The sequence below is a fragment of the Oncorhynchus clarkii genome, unplaced genomic scaffold, assembly GCF_045791955.1.
Source record: "Oncorhynchus clarkii lewisi isolate Uvic-CL-2024 unplaced genomic scaffold, UVic_Ocla_1.0 unplaced_contig_8889_pilon_pilon, whole genome shotgun sequence".
In the NCBI taxonomy this organism is placed as follows: Eukaryota; Metazoa; Chordata; class Actinopteri; order Salmoniformes; family Salmonidae; genus Oncorhynchus; species Oncorhynchus clarkii.
In genome coordinates this window covers 99,045-112,778 of record NW_027260949.1, presented here as the reverse complement: position 1 = coordinate 112,778, position 13,734 = coordinate 99,045, and the positions used below count along the sequence as shown (strand labels likewise).

General features: G+C 39.2%; 1 protein-coding gene across 1 annotated transcript in view; it reads right to left on the bottom strand.

Moving 5' to 3' along the window:
• Positions 1-772: 772 nt before the first annotated feature.
• Positions 773-13,734, bottom strand: part of LOC139402493 (dystrophin-like) — a gene marked incomplete at its 3' end in the record, with an annotated part of 98,450 nt that continues 85,488 nt past the window's right edge. The window contains exons 34-37 of the mRNA XM_071146461.1: positions 8,259-8,431; positions 7,321-7,477; positions 4,477-4,591; positions 773-1,041 (exon numbers count right to left, since the gene is read on the bottom strand). Of these exons, the coding sequence (XP_071002562.1) occupies positions 773-1,041; positions 4,477-4,591; positions 7,321-7,477; positions 8,259-8,431 (714 nt within the window). The remainder of the gene's footprint in view (positions 1,042-4,476; positions 4,592-7,320; positions 7,478-8,258; positions 8,432-13,734) is intronic.

Here is a 13,734-nt window from a genome sequence, read left to right as displayed (position 1 = left end):
ATCTGTTAAATTAGGGTGCATGTGTTTGTGTGTCTCTCACCTTGACTCTCTACCTGTTAAATTAGGGTGCATGTGTTTGTGTGTCTCTCACCTTGACTCTCTCTATCTGTTAAATTAGGGTGCATGTGTTTGTGTGTCTCTCATCTTGACTCTCTCTACCTGTTAAATTAGGGTGCATGTGTTTTTGTGTCTCTCACCTTGACTCTCTATCTGTTAAATTAGGGTGCATGTGTTTGTGTGTCTCTCACCTTGACTCTCTCTATCTGTTAAATTAGGGTGCATGTGTTTGTGTGTCTCTCACCTTGACTCTCTCTATCTGTTAAATTAGGGTGCATGTGTTTGTGTGTCTCTCACCTTGACTCTCTCTATCTGTTAAATTAGGGTGCATGTGTTTGTGTGTCTCTCACCTTGACTCTCTATCTGTTAAATTAGGGTGCATGTGTTTGTGTGTCTCTCACCTTGACTCTCTCTACCTGTTAAATTAGGGTGCATGTGTTTGTGTGTCTCTCACCTTGACTCTCTATCTGTTAAATTAGGGTGCATGTGTTTGTGTGTCTCTCACCTTGACTCTCTATCTGTTAAATTAGGGTGCATGTGTTTGTGTGTCTCTCACCTTGACTCTCTCTATCTGTTAAATTAGGGTGCATGTGTTTGTGTGTCTCTCACCTTGACTCTCTCTACCTGTTAAATTAGGGTGCATGTGTTTGTGTGTCTCTCACCTTGACTCTCTCTATCTGTTAAATTAGGCTGCATGTGTTTGTGTGTCTCTCACCTTGACCCTGTCGATGTGTTCAGGTAGTGAGTCTATGAGCAGGTCTCCTACAGGCTCCCAGGCCTCCTTCACCATCTCAGCCTGGCTCAGCCTCAGCTCCAGCTGGTCCTGGGCCTTCTGAAGCTCCAACAGCCTATCCAGAGCCAGCTCCAGCCTCCTCTGCCAATCAGCAGCCTCCTCGTTAAGCCCCTCCCACCCAGACGCCACATCCTCTGCTTCCTTTCGCAGGACCCGCCCCACGTTCTGGGCACGCTCCTCTGGACTGATGTCTGACCGGACAGAAAGAAATGGTTTGATTCATTTTGTGTCCCCTCAGGGAATGATCAGGTTTGATAGAAATTAATATGGAGTTACCGGATTGTATAATGACCTGACACAACAATCCTAATTTATACTAAGATTATAAACTATTTATAAGATTGAAATTCAAACTCTGGATGATTACTTTTTGAAAGTGATTTGGTTGTTTAATTTTCTTGATCAGCCCTAAATCCTTTCCAACCTCATCACATATAGGCTCAAACATCACTTAGACTATAGGGCTCATGGTTTAGCAAAACAGAATCCTAAATCCTTCCCGACCTTATCACATATAGGCTCAAACATCACTTAGACTATAGGGCTCATGGTTTAGCAAAACAGAATCCTAAATCCTTCCCAACCTTATCACATATAGGCTCAAACATCACTTAGACTATAGGGCTCATGGTTTAGCAAAACAGAATCCTAAATCCTTTCCAACCTCATCACATATAGGCTCAAACATCACTTAGACTATAGGGCTCATGGTTTAGCAAAACAGAATCCTAAATCCTTTCCAACCTTATCACATATAGGCTCAAACATCACTTAGACTATAGGGCTCATGGTTTAGCAAAACAGAATCCTAAATCCTTCCCGACCTTATCACATATAGGCTCAAACATCACTTAGACTATAGGGCTCATGGTTTAGCAAAACAGAATCCTAAATCCTTCCCGACCTTATCACATATAGGCTCAAACATCACTTAGACTATAGGGCTCATGGTTTAGCAAAACAGAATCCTAAATCCTTTCCAACCTTATCACATATAGGCTCAAACATCACTTAGACTATAGGGCTCATGGTTTAGCAAAACAGAATCCTAAATCCTTTCCAACCTTATCACATATAGGCTCAAACATCACTTAGACTATAGGGCTCATGGTTTAGCAAAACAGAATCCTAAATCCTTCCCGACCTTATCACATATAGGCTCAAACATCACTTAGACTATAGGGCTCATGGTTTAGCAAAACAGAATCCTAAATCCTTTCCAACCTCATCACATATAGGCTCAAACATCACTTAGACTATAGGGCTCATGGTTTAGCAAAACAGAATCCTAAATCCTTTCCAACCTTATCACATATAGGCTCAAACATCACTTAGACTATAGGGCTCATGGTTTAGCAAAACAGAATCCTAAATCCTTCCCGACCTTATCACATATAGGCTCAAACATCACTTAGACTATAGGGCTCATGGTTTAGCAAAACAGAATCCTAAATCCTTTCCAACCTCATCACATATAGGCTCAAACATCACTTAGACTATAGGGCTCATGGTTTAGCAAAACAGAATCCTAAATCCTTTCCAACCTTATCACATATAGGCTCAAACATCACTTAGACTATAGGGCTCATGGTTTAGCAAAACAGAATCCTAAATCCTTCCCGACCTTATCACATATAGGCTCAAACATCACTTAGACTATAGGGCTCATGGTTTAGCAAAACAGAATCCTAAATCCTTCCCGACCTCATCACATATAGGCTCAAACATCACTTAGACTATAGGTCTCATGGTTTAGCAAAACACAATCCTAAATCCTTTCCAACCTCATCACATTTAGGCTCAAACATCACTTAGACTATAGGGCTCATGGTTTAGCAAAACAGAATCCTAAATCCTTCCCGACCTCATCACATATAGGCTCAAACATCACTTAGACTATAGGGCTCATGGTTTAGCAAAACAGAATCCTAAATCCTTCCCGACCTCATCACATATAGGCTCAAACATCACTTAGACTATAGGGCTCATGGTTTAGCAAAAATAATCCTAAATCCTCTCCAACCTCATCACATATAGGCTCAAACATCACTTAGACTATAGGGCTCATGGTTTAGCAAAACAGAATCCCACACCTGAGGAAAACACATTGGAGCCCATTGAATTGAATAAGCGGCAAGAGTTCAAGAGTTTCCCTCACTACGGGTTGCCAGGCAGTTGCTATGGCAAAGAGGTCACACTCAGCATGTTTGGGAACAAACGGGAGCAGGCGGTTTAGTAAGGAACCCAACTGAAACAGCAGGGCATGGCGTCTTCTCATTTCTACACCTTTTATTGGAAAATGCTGATCTTAGACCACCAAAATAGTAGTGGAATAAAACTCCTTAGGCTTACTGTTCCTCTGTTTTATAAACAGAACCCCGTGAGCCAATCACAGAGCCCGAACTGGCTGTCAAGTCAGCTGATGTTGTGAACTTAGTCATAATCAGATGATGGACAGTAGAGTTCTGCCCACTCAGGGAAACATGTCAGTCAACTGAGACACACTGCTGTGAAAAAGTATTGGCCTCATCTCTGATTCTCTCTGTTTTTGCACATTTTTGATACGGAATGTTATCAGAACTTCAACCAAAACCTGATATTAAACCTGATATTAAATAACCTGAGTGAGCAAATAACAAAAAACACCCATTTCCCCCTGTGTGAAAAGGTAATTGCCCCTTTACACTCAATAACTGGTTGTGCCACCTTTAGATGCCATGACTCCAACCAAACGCTTCCTGTAGTTGTTGATCAGTCTCACACATCGCTGTGGAGGAATTGTGACCCACTCTTGCATGCAGAACGGCTGTAACTCAGCTACATGTGTGGGTTTACAAGCGTGAACAGCTCATTTCAAGTCCTGCCACAACATCTCAATTGGGATTAGGTCTGTACTTTGACTAGGCCTTTCCAAAATTTCAAATGTGTTGTTTTTTTAGTCATTTTCATGTAGACTTGATTGTGTGTTTTGGATCATTGTCTTTCTGCATGACCCAGCTGTTCTTCAGCGTCAGCTAACAGATGGATGGCCTGACGTTCTCCTGTAGAATTCTCTGATACAGAGCAGAATTCACAGTCCCTTCTACTAAGGCAAGTAGTCCAGGTCCTGAGGCAGCACAGCATCCCCACAGCCATGTGTGAGACTGATCAACAACTACAGGAAGCGTTTGGTTGGAGTCATGGCAGCTAAAGGTGGCACAACCAGTTATTGAGTGTAAAGGGGCAATTACTTTTAAACACACAGGGGGCATTAGGTGTTGCATAAAATTGTTTGTGAAAGAAATTCATTAATCGTTGTGTTATTTGTTCACTCAGGTTCCCTTTATCTAATATTAGGCTTTGGTTGAAGATCTGATTCAGTATCAAAAAAAGCAAAAGTAGGGAGAATTAGACAGGGGGAAACAGGTTCTCTCTGCTTTGTATCTTCTCAGTGACATGACCATTAATGTTCATACACATGTGTATTATAAGTAGGTAAAAATGAGTGTTGGTGTCCGTGAGCAGGATGAGTGTATCTGTTGGTGTTTATCAGTGTGTGATGAGTAACCTTTCTTTAGACTCGCGTTAAAGCCCATGAATTAATACCTAGGCTTTAGTTCCGCGGGCTAACAGTGTGTCCCACTCACCTCTCTGGACAGGCTGAGGCTCCCTCTCAGCAGGCAGCTCAGACAGGAAGATCTGAACCTGGTCCAGAGCCCCGTTAACCACCGGACCCTTGGCCCTCAGATCTTTCCTGAAGCTCTGTAACACACACAAAATCAAATCAAACGTCATCGATCACATGTTTGGTAAAGAACAGTAGACTAACAGTGAAGAGTCTTACTTACGGGTCCTTTTCCAACAACGCAGAGATAAAGATGCAACATAGAAATAGTGACGAGAAATCAATACACAGGAAATGACGAATAACAATAACATGCAGTATGTGTCTGAGTCCATGTTACAGTGTGTGTGTGTGTGTGTGTGTGTGTGTGTGTGTGTGTGTGTGTGTGTGTGTGTGGAGTCCAGTATGTCTGCATAAAATCAGTGCAAGACAGTTAGTGCAAAAACACACACACACACACACACACACACACACACACACACACACACACACACACACACACACACACAGAGCGTAAAGCACAGGCTCCATGACAACGGCAGAAAACTGTCATCAGTTCTTAATGATGTTGCAGAATAGTGTCATCAGTTCTTAATGATGTTGCAGAATACTGTCATCAGTTCTTAATTATGTTGCAGGGTACTGTCATCAGTTCTTAATGATGTTGCAGAGTACTGTCATCAGTTCTTAATGATGTTACAGAATACTGTCATCAGTTCTTAATGATGTTGCAGTGTACTGTCATCAGTTCTTAATGATGTTGCAGAATACTGTCATCAGTTCTTAAGGATGTTGCAGATTACTGTCATCAGTTCTTAATGATGTTGCAGAATACTGTCATCAGTTCTTAATGATGTTGCAGAATACTGTCATCAGTTCTTAATGATGTTGCAGGGTACTGTCATCAGTTCTTAATGATGTTGCAGAGTACTGTCATCAGTTCTTAATGATGTTGCAGAGTACTGTCATCAGTTCTTAATGATGTTGCAGGGTACTGTCATCAGTTCTTAATGATGTTGCAGGGTACTGTCATCAGTTCTTAATGATGTTGCAGGGTACTGTCATCAGTTCTTAATGATGTTGCAGGGTACTGTCATCAGTTCTTAATGATGTTGCAGGGTACTGTCATCAGTTCTTAATGATGTTGCAGAGTACTGTCATCAGTTCTTAACGATGTTGCAGAATACTGTCATCAGTTCTTAATGATGTTGCAGAGTACTGTCATCAGTTCTTAATGATGTTGCAGAATACTGTCATCAGTTCTTAATGATGTTGCAGAGTACTGTCATCAGTTCTTAACGATGTTGCAGAATACTGTCATCAGTTCTTAATGATGTTGCAGGGTACTGTCATCAGTTCTTAACGATGTTGCAGATTACTGTCATCAGTTCTTAATGATGATGCAGGGTACTGTCATCAGTTCTTAACGATGTTGCAGAGTACTGTCATCAGTTCTTAATGATGTTGCAGAGTACTGTCATCAGTTCTTAATGATGTTGCAGAGTACTGTCATCAGTTCTTAATGATGTTGCAGAGTACTGTCATCAGTTCTTAATGATGCATGATGTCCTCATTAGGAGTATGATGATACATTACAAAAACATTCCAATATTGTGTATTGCTAACATCTCCATAATGCAGTGAACTTGCAGTGTGGCTCATCTGCTCCCTGAACAACTTATGCTGTTATAAACCAGATATAAACCAGTTATAAACCAGATATAAACCAGTTATAAACCAGATATAAACCAGATATAAACCAGATATAAACCGGTAATAAACCGGTAATAAACCGGTAATAAACCAGATATAAACCAGATATAAACCAGATATAAACCAGATATAAACCGGTAATAAACCAGATATAAACCAGATATAAACCAGTTATAAACCAGATATAAAACAGTTATAAACCAGTTATAAACATATATAAACAGATATAAACCAGTTATAAACATATATAAACAGATATAAACCAGTTATAAACATATATAAACAGATATAAACCAGTTATAAACATATAGAAACATATATAAACCAGTTATAAACATATAGAAACATATATAAACAGTTATAAACCAGTTATAAACATATATAAACAGATATAAACCAGTTATAAACATATATAAACAGATATAAACCAGTTATAAACATATATAAACAGATATAAACCAGTTATAAACATATAGAAACATATATAAACCAGTTATAAACATATAGAAACATATATAAACAGTTATAAACCAGTTATAAACATATATAAACAGATATAAACCAGTTATAAACATATATAAACAGATATAAACCAGTTATAAACATATATAAACAGATATAAACCAGTTATAAACATATATAAACAGATATAAACCAGTTATAAACATATATAAACAGTTATAAACCAGTTATAAACATATATAAACAGATATAAACCAGTTATAAACATATATAAACAGATATAAACCAGTTATAAACATATATAAACAGTTATAAACCAGTTATAAACATATATAAACAGATATAAACCAGTTATAAACATATATAAACCAGTTATAAACATATATAAACAGATATAAACCAGTTATAAACATATATAAACAGATATAAACCAGTTATAAACATATATAAACAGATATAAACCAGTTATAAACATATAGAAACATATATAAACCATTACATCTGCTTACGATTTCTGACGTATCAATGTATCTATGAACCAACCAACTAGTGAATCACCCAACCAAAACCAACCAGCTAACCACCCAGCCAACCAGCCACCCACCCAACCAACCAGCCACCAACCAAAACCAACCAGCTAACCACCCAGCCAGCCAGCTAACCACCCAGCCAGCCAGTATTCCGCTCTCACCCTGTGTGTGTCCAGCTGTTGTTGCACAGCAGGGACGTCGCCCCCTACTGGTGGTTCCTGCTCCAGCAGGTCAATCTTCATCTGCAGCCAGGCTATCAGCTCCTGAAGGGTCATGTGTATCCGCTTCCATGGAGCCATTTCCCCTTCCAGGTGAGATCTACAACATACACATAGAAGCATAGATATAAGACCGGATCGTAGATATTCCTATCTAAACTACCCTGGATCGTAGATATTCTTATCTAAACTGGCCTGGATCGTAGATATTCCTATCTAAACAAGACTGGATCAAATATATTCCTAGCTAAACTGGACTGGACCGTATATATTCTTATCTAACCTAGACTGGATCAAATATATTCCTATCTAAACAAGACTGGATCAAATATATTACTACCTAAACAAGACTGGATCAAATATATTCCTATCTAAACAAGACTGGATCAAATATATTACTACCTAAACAAGACTGGATCAAATATATTCCTATCTAAACAAGACTGGATCAAATATATTCTTATCTAACCTAGACTGGATCAAATATATTCCTATCTAAACAAGACTGGATCAAATATATTACTATCTAAACTAGACTGGATCAAATATATTCCTATCTAAACAAGACTGGATCAAATATATTCCTATCTAAACTAGACTGGATCATAGATATTCCTATCTAAACTAGACTGGATCAAATATATTACTATCTAAACTGGACTGTTGACCAGGGATGCTCAACCCTTCCTCCTGAGGAAGAAAGGTCCAACCCTACTCAGTCTAACACACCTGATTGTAGTAATTAGATGCTCATCCCGGACCTTGATTATCTGAATCAGGAGTGTAACAACAGGGGTGGAGCGAAAACCTGCACCCTTTTGTCACCATGAATATGAACACATGGAGGCAGGCATGAGAAAGGGGGCTGGCCTCGTGTCTACCTCATACTCATGGTTTTGCTGCGGAGCTCGTCCCAGCGCTGGCCCATGTTGTCCAGGCGGCTCTGTAGGAGTACGGCATCGTCTGAGCCGGTCAGAGACGTCACGATACGCTGACCATTCTCATCCAGAGAGTGGTACAGTTCTGTGTGGCTATCTATCTCCCCCTGAAGGTCCTACACACACACACACACACACACACACACACACACACACACACACACACACACACACACACACACACACACACACACACACACACACACACACACGTCCAATCATTAGTGGGTATCTAAATAATTATAATGTTCTGTGACATATGCCTGAATGATTTCGATGCATTTTGACCAGGAGTTAATGTATTATTCGTCTTATTAAAGCCTAGGAACCATTAGATTAATATCTATATATTATAATAATGATATATGTCCTCCTATAGAAGGAACCATTAGATTAATATCTATATATTATAATAATGATATATGTCCTCCTATAGAAGGAGCCATTAGATTCATATCTATATATTATAATAATGATATATGTCCTCCTATAGAAGGAGCCATTAGATGACTACATATTATAATAATGATATATGTCCTCCTATAGAAGGAACCATTAGATTCATATCTATATATTATAATAATGATATACAGGTATGTCCTCCTATAGAAGGAACCATTAGATTCATATCTATATATTATAATAATGATATATGTCCTCCTATAGAAGGAGCCATTAGATTAATATCTATATATTATAATAATGATATATGTCCTCCTATAGAAGGAACCATTAGATTAATATCTATATATTATAATAATGATATATGTCCTCCTATAGAAGGAACCATTAGATTCATATCTATATATTATAATAATGATATATGTCCTCCTATAGAAGGAACCATTAGATTCATATCTATATATTATAATAATGATATATGTCCTCCTATAGAAGGAGCCATTAGATTCATATCTATATATTATAATAATGATATATGTCCTCCTATAGAAGGAACCATTAGATTCATATCTATATATTATAATAATGATATATGTCCTCCTATAGAAGGAGCCATTAGATGACTACATATTATAATAATGATATATGTCCTCCTATAGAAGAAGCCATTAGATGACTACATATTATAATAATGATATATGTCCTCCTATAGAAGAAGCCATTAGATGACTACATATTATAATAATGATATATGTCCTCCTATAGAAGGAGCCATTAGATTCATATCTATATATTATAATAATGATATATGTCCTCCTATAGAAGGAACCATTAGATTCATATCTATATATTATAATAATGATATATGTCCTCCTATAGAAGGAACCATTAGATTCCATTATTATAATAATGATATATGTCCTCCTATAGAAGGAACCATAGATTCATATCTATATATTATAATAATGATATATGTCCTCCTATAGAAGGAGCCATTAGATTATGTCCTCCTATAGAAGGAACCATTAGATTCATATCTATATATTATAATAATGATATATGTCCTCCTATAGAAGGAACCATTAGATTCATATCTATATATTATAATAATGATATATGTCCTCCTATAGAAGAAGCCATTAGATGACTATATATTATAATAATGATATATGTCCTCCTATAGAAGGAGCCATTAGATGACTACATATTATAATAATGATATATGTCCTCCTATAGAAGAAGCCATTAGATGACTATATATTATAATAATGATATATGTCCTCCTATAGAAGGAACCATTAGATGACTACATATTATAATAATGATATATGTCCTCCTATAGAAGAAGCCATTAGATGACTACATATTATAATAATGATATATGTCCTCCTATAGAAGGAACCATTAGATTAATATCTATATATTATAATAATGATATATGTCCTCCTATAGAAGAAGCCATTAGATGACTACATATTATAATAATGATATATGTCCTCCTATAGAAGAAGCCATTAGATGACTACATATTATAATAATGATATATGTCCTCCTATAGAAGAAGCCATTAGATGACTACATATTATAATAATGATATATGTCCTCCTATAGAAGGAACCATTAGATGACTATATATTATAATAATGATATATGTCCTCCTATAGAAGGAACCATTAGATGACTATATATTATAATAATGATATATGTCCTCCTATAGAAGGAGCCATTAGATGACTATATATTATAATAATGATATATGTCCTCCTATAGAAGGAACCATTAGATGACTATATATTATAATAATGATATATGTCCTCCTATAGAAGAAGCCATTAGATGACTACATATTATAATAATGATGGACATGCCCAAACAGAGCAGCCACTCTCTCAGCCTAATATTCTAGAATCCTAATGAATCCATTAGTCTTTCTCATTATTGTCATTAATGTCCTGCAGGTGAAAGAGACAGGTTTTCTAGGTATTACCTGAGTACCTTCTCCACTAGCTGGGTACATACTGTACATATTATGATGGGGAATGTCCAACCAAAGCTCCCCACCTCACCATACACTCTTAGAAAAAAAGGTGCAATCTAGAACCTAAAAGGGTTCTTCGGCTGTCCCCATAGGAGAACCCTTTGAAGAACCCTTTTGGTTCCAGGTAGAACCCTTTTCTACATGGAACCAAAATGGTTCTACCTGGAACCAAAAAGGGTTCTCCTATTTGGACTTCTGAAGAACCCTTTTGGAATCTTTTTTGTACTCTCAATCTAATGTTCTCTAATGATCCTAATTAGTCCATTCCTTTCCCCTGACTGTCATCATCGGATGCTGCAGGTCTAAGAGTCATGTGGCTGTGAGGTTTGATCTCAGAGAGGGCAGAATGACGTCACAGAATAGAAGAATACATAACAACCATTCATAGAATCTCCTCAGCAACCCCATGTGCCTCATTGACTTAACGCACGTACCAAAACCACACAACAAGTTTCCTCACAGGAAAACATGAAGTTATTTGAATTGAAATGTAATTGACTGTAAATATACACTGAGTGTACAAAACATTAAGAACAGCCTTGATTCGGGCCTCCCGAGTGGCGCAGTGGTCTAAGGCACTGCATCGCAGTGCTAGCTGTGCCACTAGAGATTCTGGGTTCGAGTCCAGGCTCTTGATACACGTGGGAAACTGCTGAGTGTGAAAAACCCAGCAGCGTTGCAGTTCTTGACACACTCTAACCGGTGTGACTGGCACCTACTACCATACCCTGTTCAAAGTCACTTAAATATTTTTGTCTTGCCCATTCACCCTCTAAATGACACACATACACAATCCATGTTTCAATTGTCTCAAGACTTAAACATCCTTCTGTAACCTGTCTCCTCCTCTTCATCTACACTGATTGAAGTGGATCTAACAAGTGACATCAATAAGGGATCATAGCTTTCACCTGGATTCACCTGGTCAGTCTATGTCATGGAAAGATCAGGTGTTCCTAATGTTTTGTCCAGTCAGTGTACAGGAACAACAAAGCCTACTGTATTAAATGGACCATTTCTGACCGTGGTTCATTCAAGTGAGCACTACGTCTGAAGTGACTGTCTTTCTCCAACTCCGAGACACACGAACAGTGCCAGACAGAAGAATACACAGACACGTTCAGTACTGGACAGAAGAATACACAGACACGTTCAGTACTGGACAGAAGAATACACAGACACGTTCAGTACTGGACAGAAGAATACACAGACATGTTCAGTACTGGACAGAAGAATACACAGACACGTTCAGTACTGGACAGAAGAATACACAGACACGTTCAGTACTGGACAGAAGAATACACAGACACGTTCAGTACTGGACAGAAGAATACACAGACACATTCAGTACTGGACAGAAGAATACACAGACACGTTCAGTACTGGACAGAATAATACACAGACACACGTTCAGTACTGGACAGAAGAATACACAGACACATTCAGTACTGGACAGAAACCCTTCCCAGTGACCAGTAAGTTGTAATCTCTAACCTGAACTTGGTAGGTTTTCCTGCGCAACATATTATCCACTTAAGGCAACGCTTCACACAACTAAGAAAACATGTCTTCTGTCGCCAAACTCAATCAAGTGTAGTTGCTTTCTGTGTTTGTCTGTGAGCTACAATGAGCACTATGCCTATGTGAGTGTGTGTGTGAGTGTCTGCTCGTGTGCATGTGTGTGAGGAAGAGGGAGAGACCCAATAGAATGAGGTACAGAAGGCTGGTTGATGTCCGACACACAGCGACTGTTGTTCACTGGGGGAGAGAGTGGAGAAAGTGGGCGACTACTGCTGCACAGAGGGTCAGAAATGTTCCCTTTCCAAACTCAGAACAGGCCTGTCTCTTCACAACCCACAATACAGTGTGAGTTGGGGGGGGGGGGTCCTGTCTTTGTCCGCTCCTTGGAGTCTGGACCTTGTCTCGTCCCCCCAGCCAGGCCCAACATTCCTGTCATACCAGCCGGGGTATTGAGGGGCACACATGGCAGTCAGGGGAAGGTACCGAGGACAAGAGACTGGGTCAGACTGCTGGCTGCTTTCTAGAACACATCACAAACCCTGCACATACTGTACTGACACCTCCCCCACCCTGAGACACTTCACACTAATGCCACTCAAGCTGAGCTGACTCAACTGAAAGATGACTCAACAATTTGACTTGAGTCTATGAAATTACTCTTAACTAAGTCTATGAACTGATTCTGAACTGACACTATTAGTTGATTCTATGAGTTGACTCTATGAACTGACTTTGAATTGACTCTGAGTTGACTCTACAGTATCAACAGTTTGTGTGTGTGAGTACCTGGAACTGCCCCAGCAGGTGACTGACTCTACAGTATGAACTGAGTGTGAGTACCTGGAACTGCCCCAGCAGGTGACTGACTCTACAGTATGAACTGAGTGTGAGTACCTGGAACTGCCCCAGCAGGAGACTGACTCTACAGTATGAACTGAGTGTGAGTACCTGGAACTGCCCCAGCAGGTGACTGACTCTACAGTATGAACTGAGTGTGAGTACCTGGAACTGCCCCAGCAGGAGACTGACTCTACAGTATGAACTGAGTGTGAGTACCTGGAACTGCCCCAGCAGGTGACTGACTCTACAGTATGAACTGAGTGTGAGTACCTGGAACTGCCCCAGCAGGTGACTGACTCTACAGTATGAACTGAGTGTGAGTACCTGGAACTGCCCCAGCAGGAGACTGACTCTACAGTATGAACTGAGTGTGAGTACCTGGAACTGCCCCAGCAGGTGACTGACTCTACAGTATGAACTGAGTGTGAGTACCTGGAACTGCCCCAGCAGGAGACTGACTCTACAGTATGAACTGAGTGTGAGTACCTGGAACTGCCCCAGCAGGTGACTGACTCTACAGTATGAACTGAGTGTGAGTACCTGGAACTGCCCCAGCAGGTGACTGACTCTACAGTATGAACTGAGTGTGAGTACCTGGAACTGCCCCAGCAGGAGACT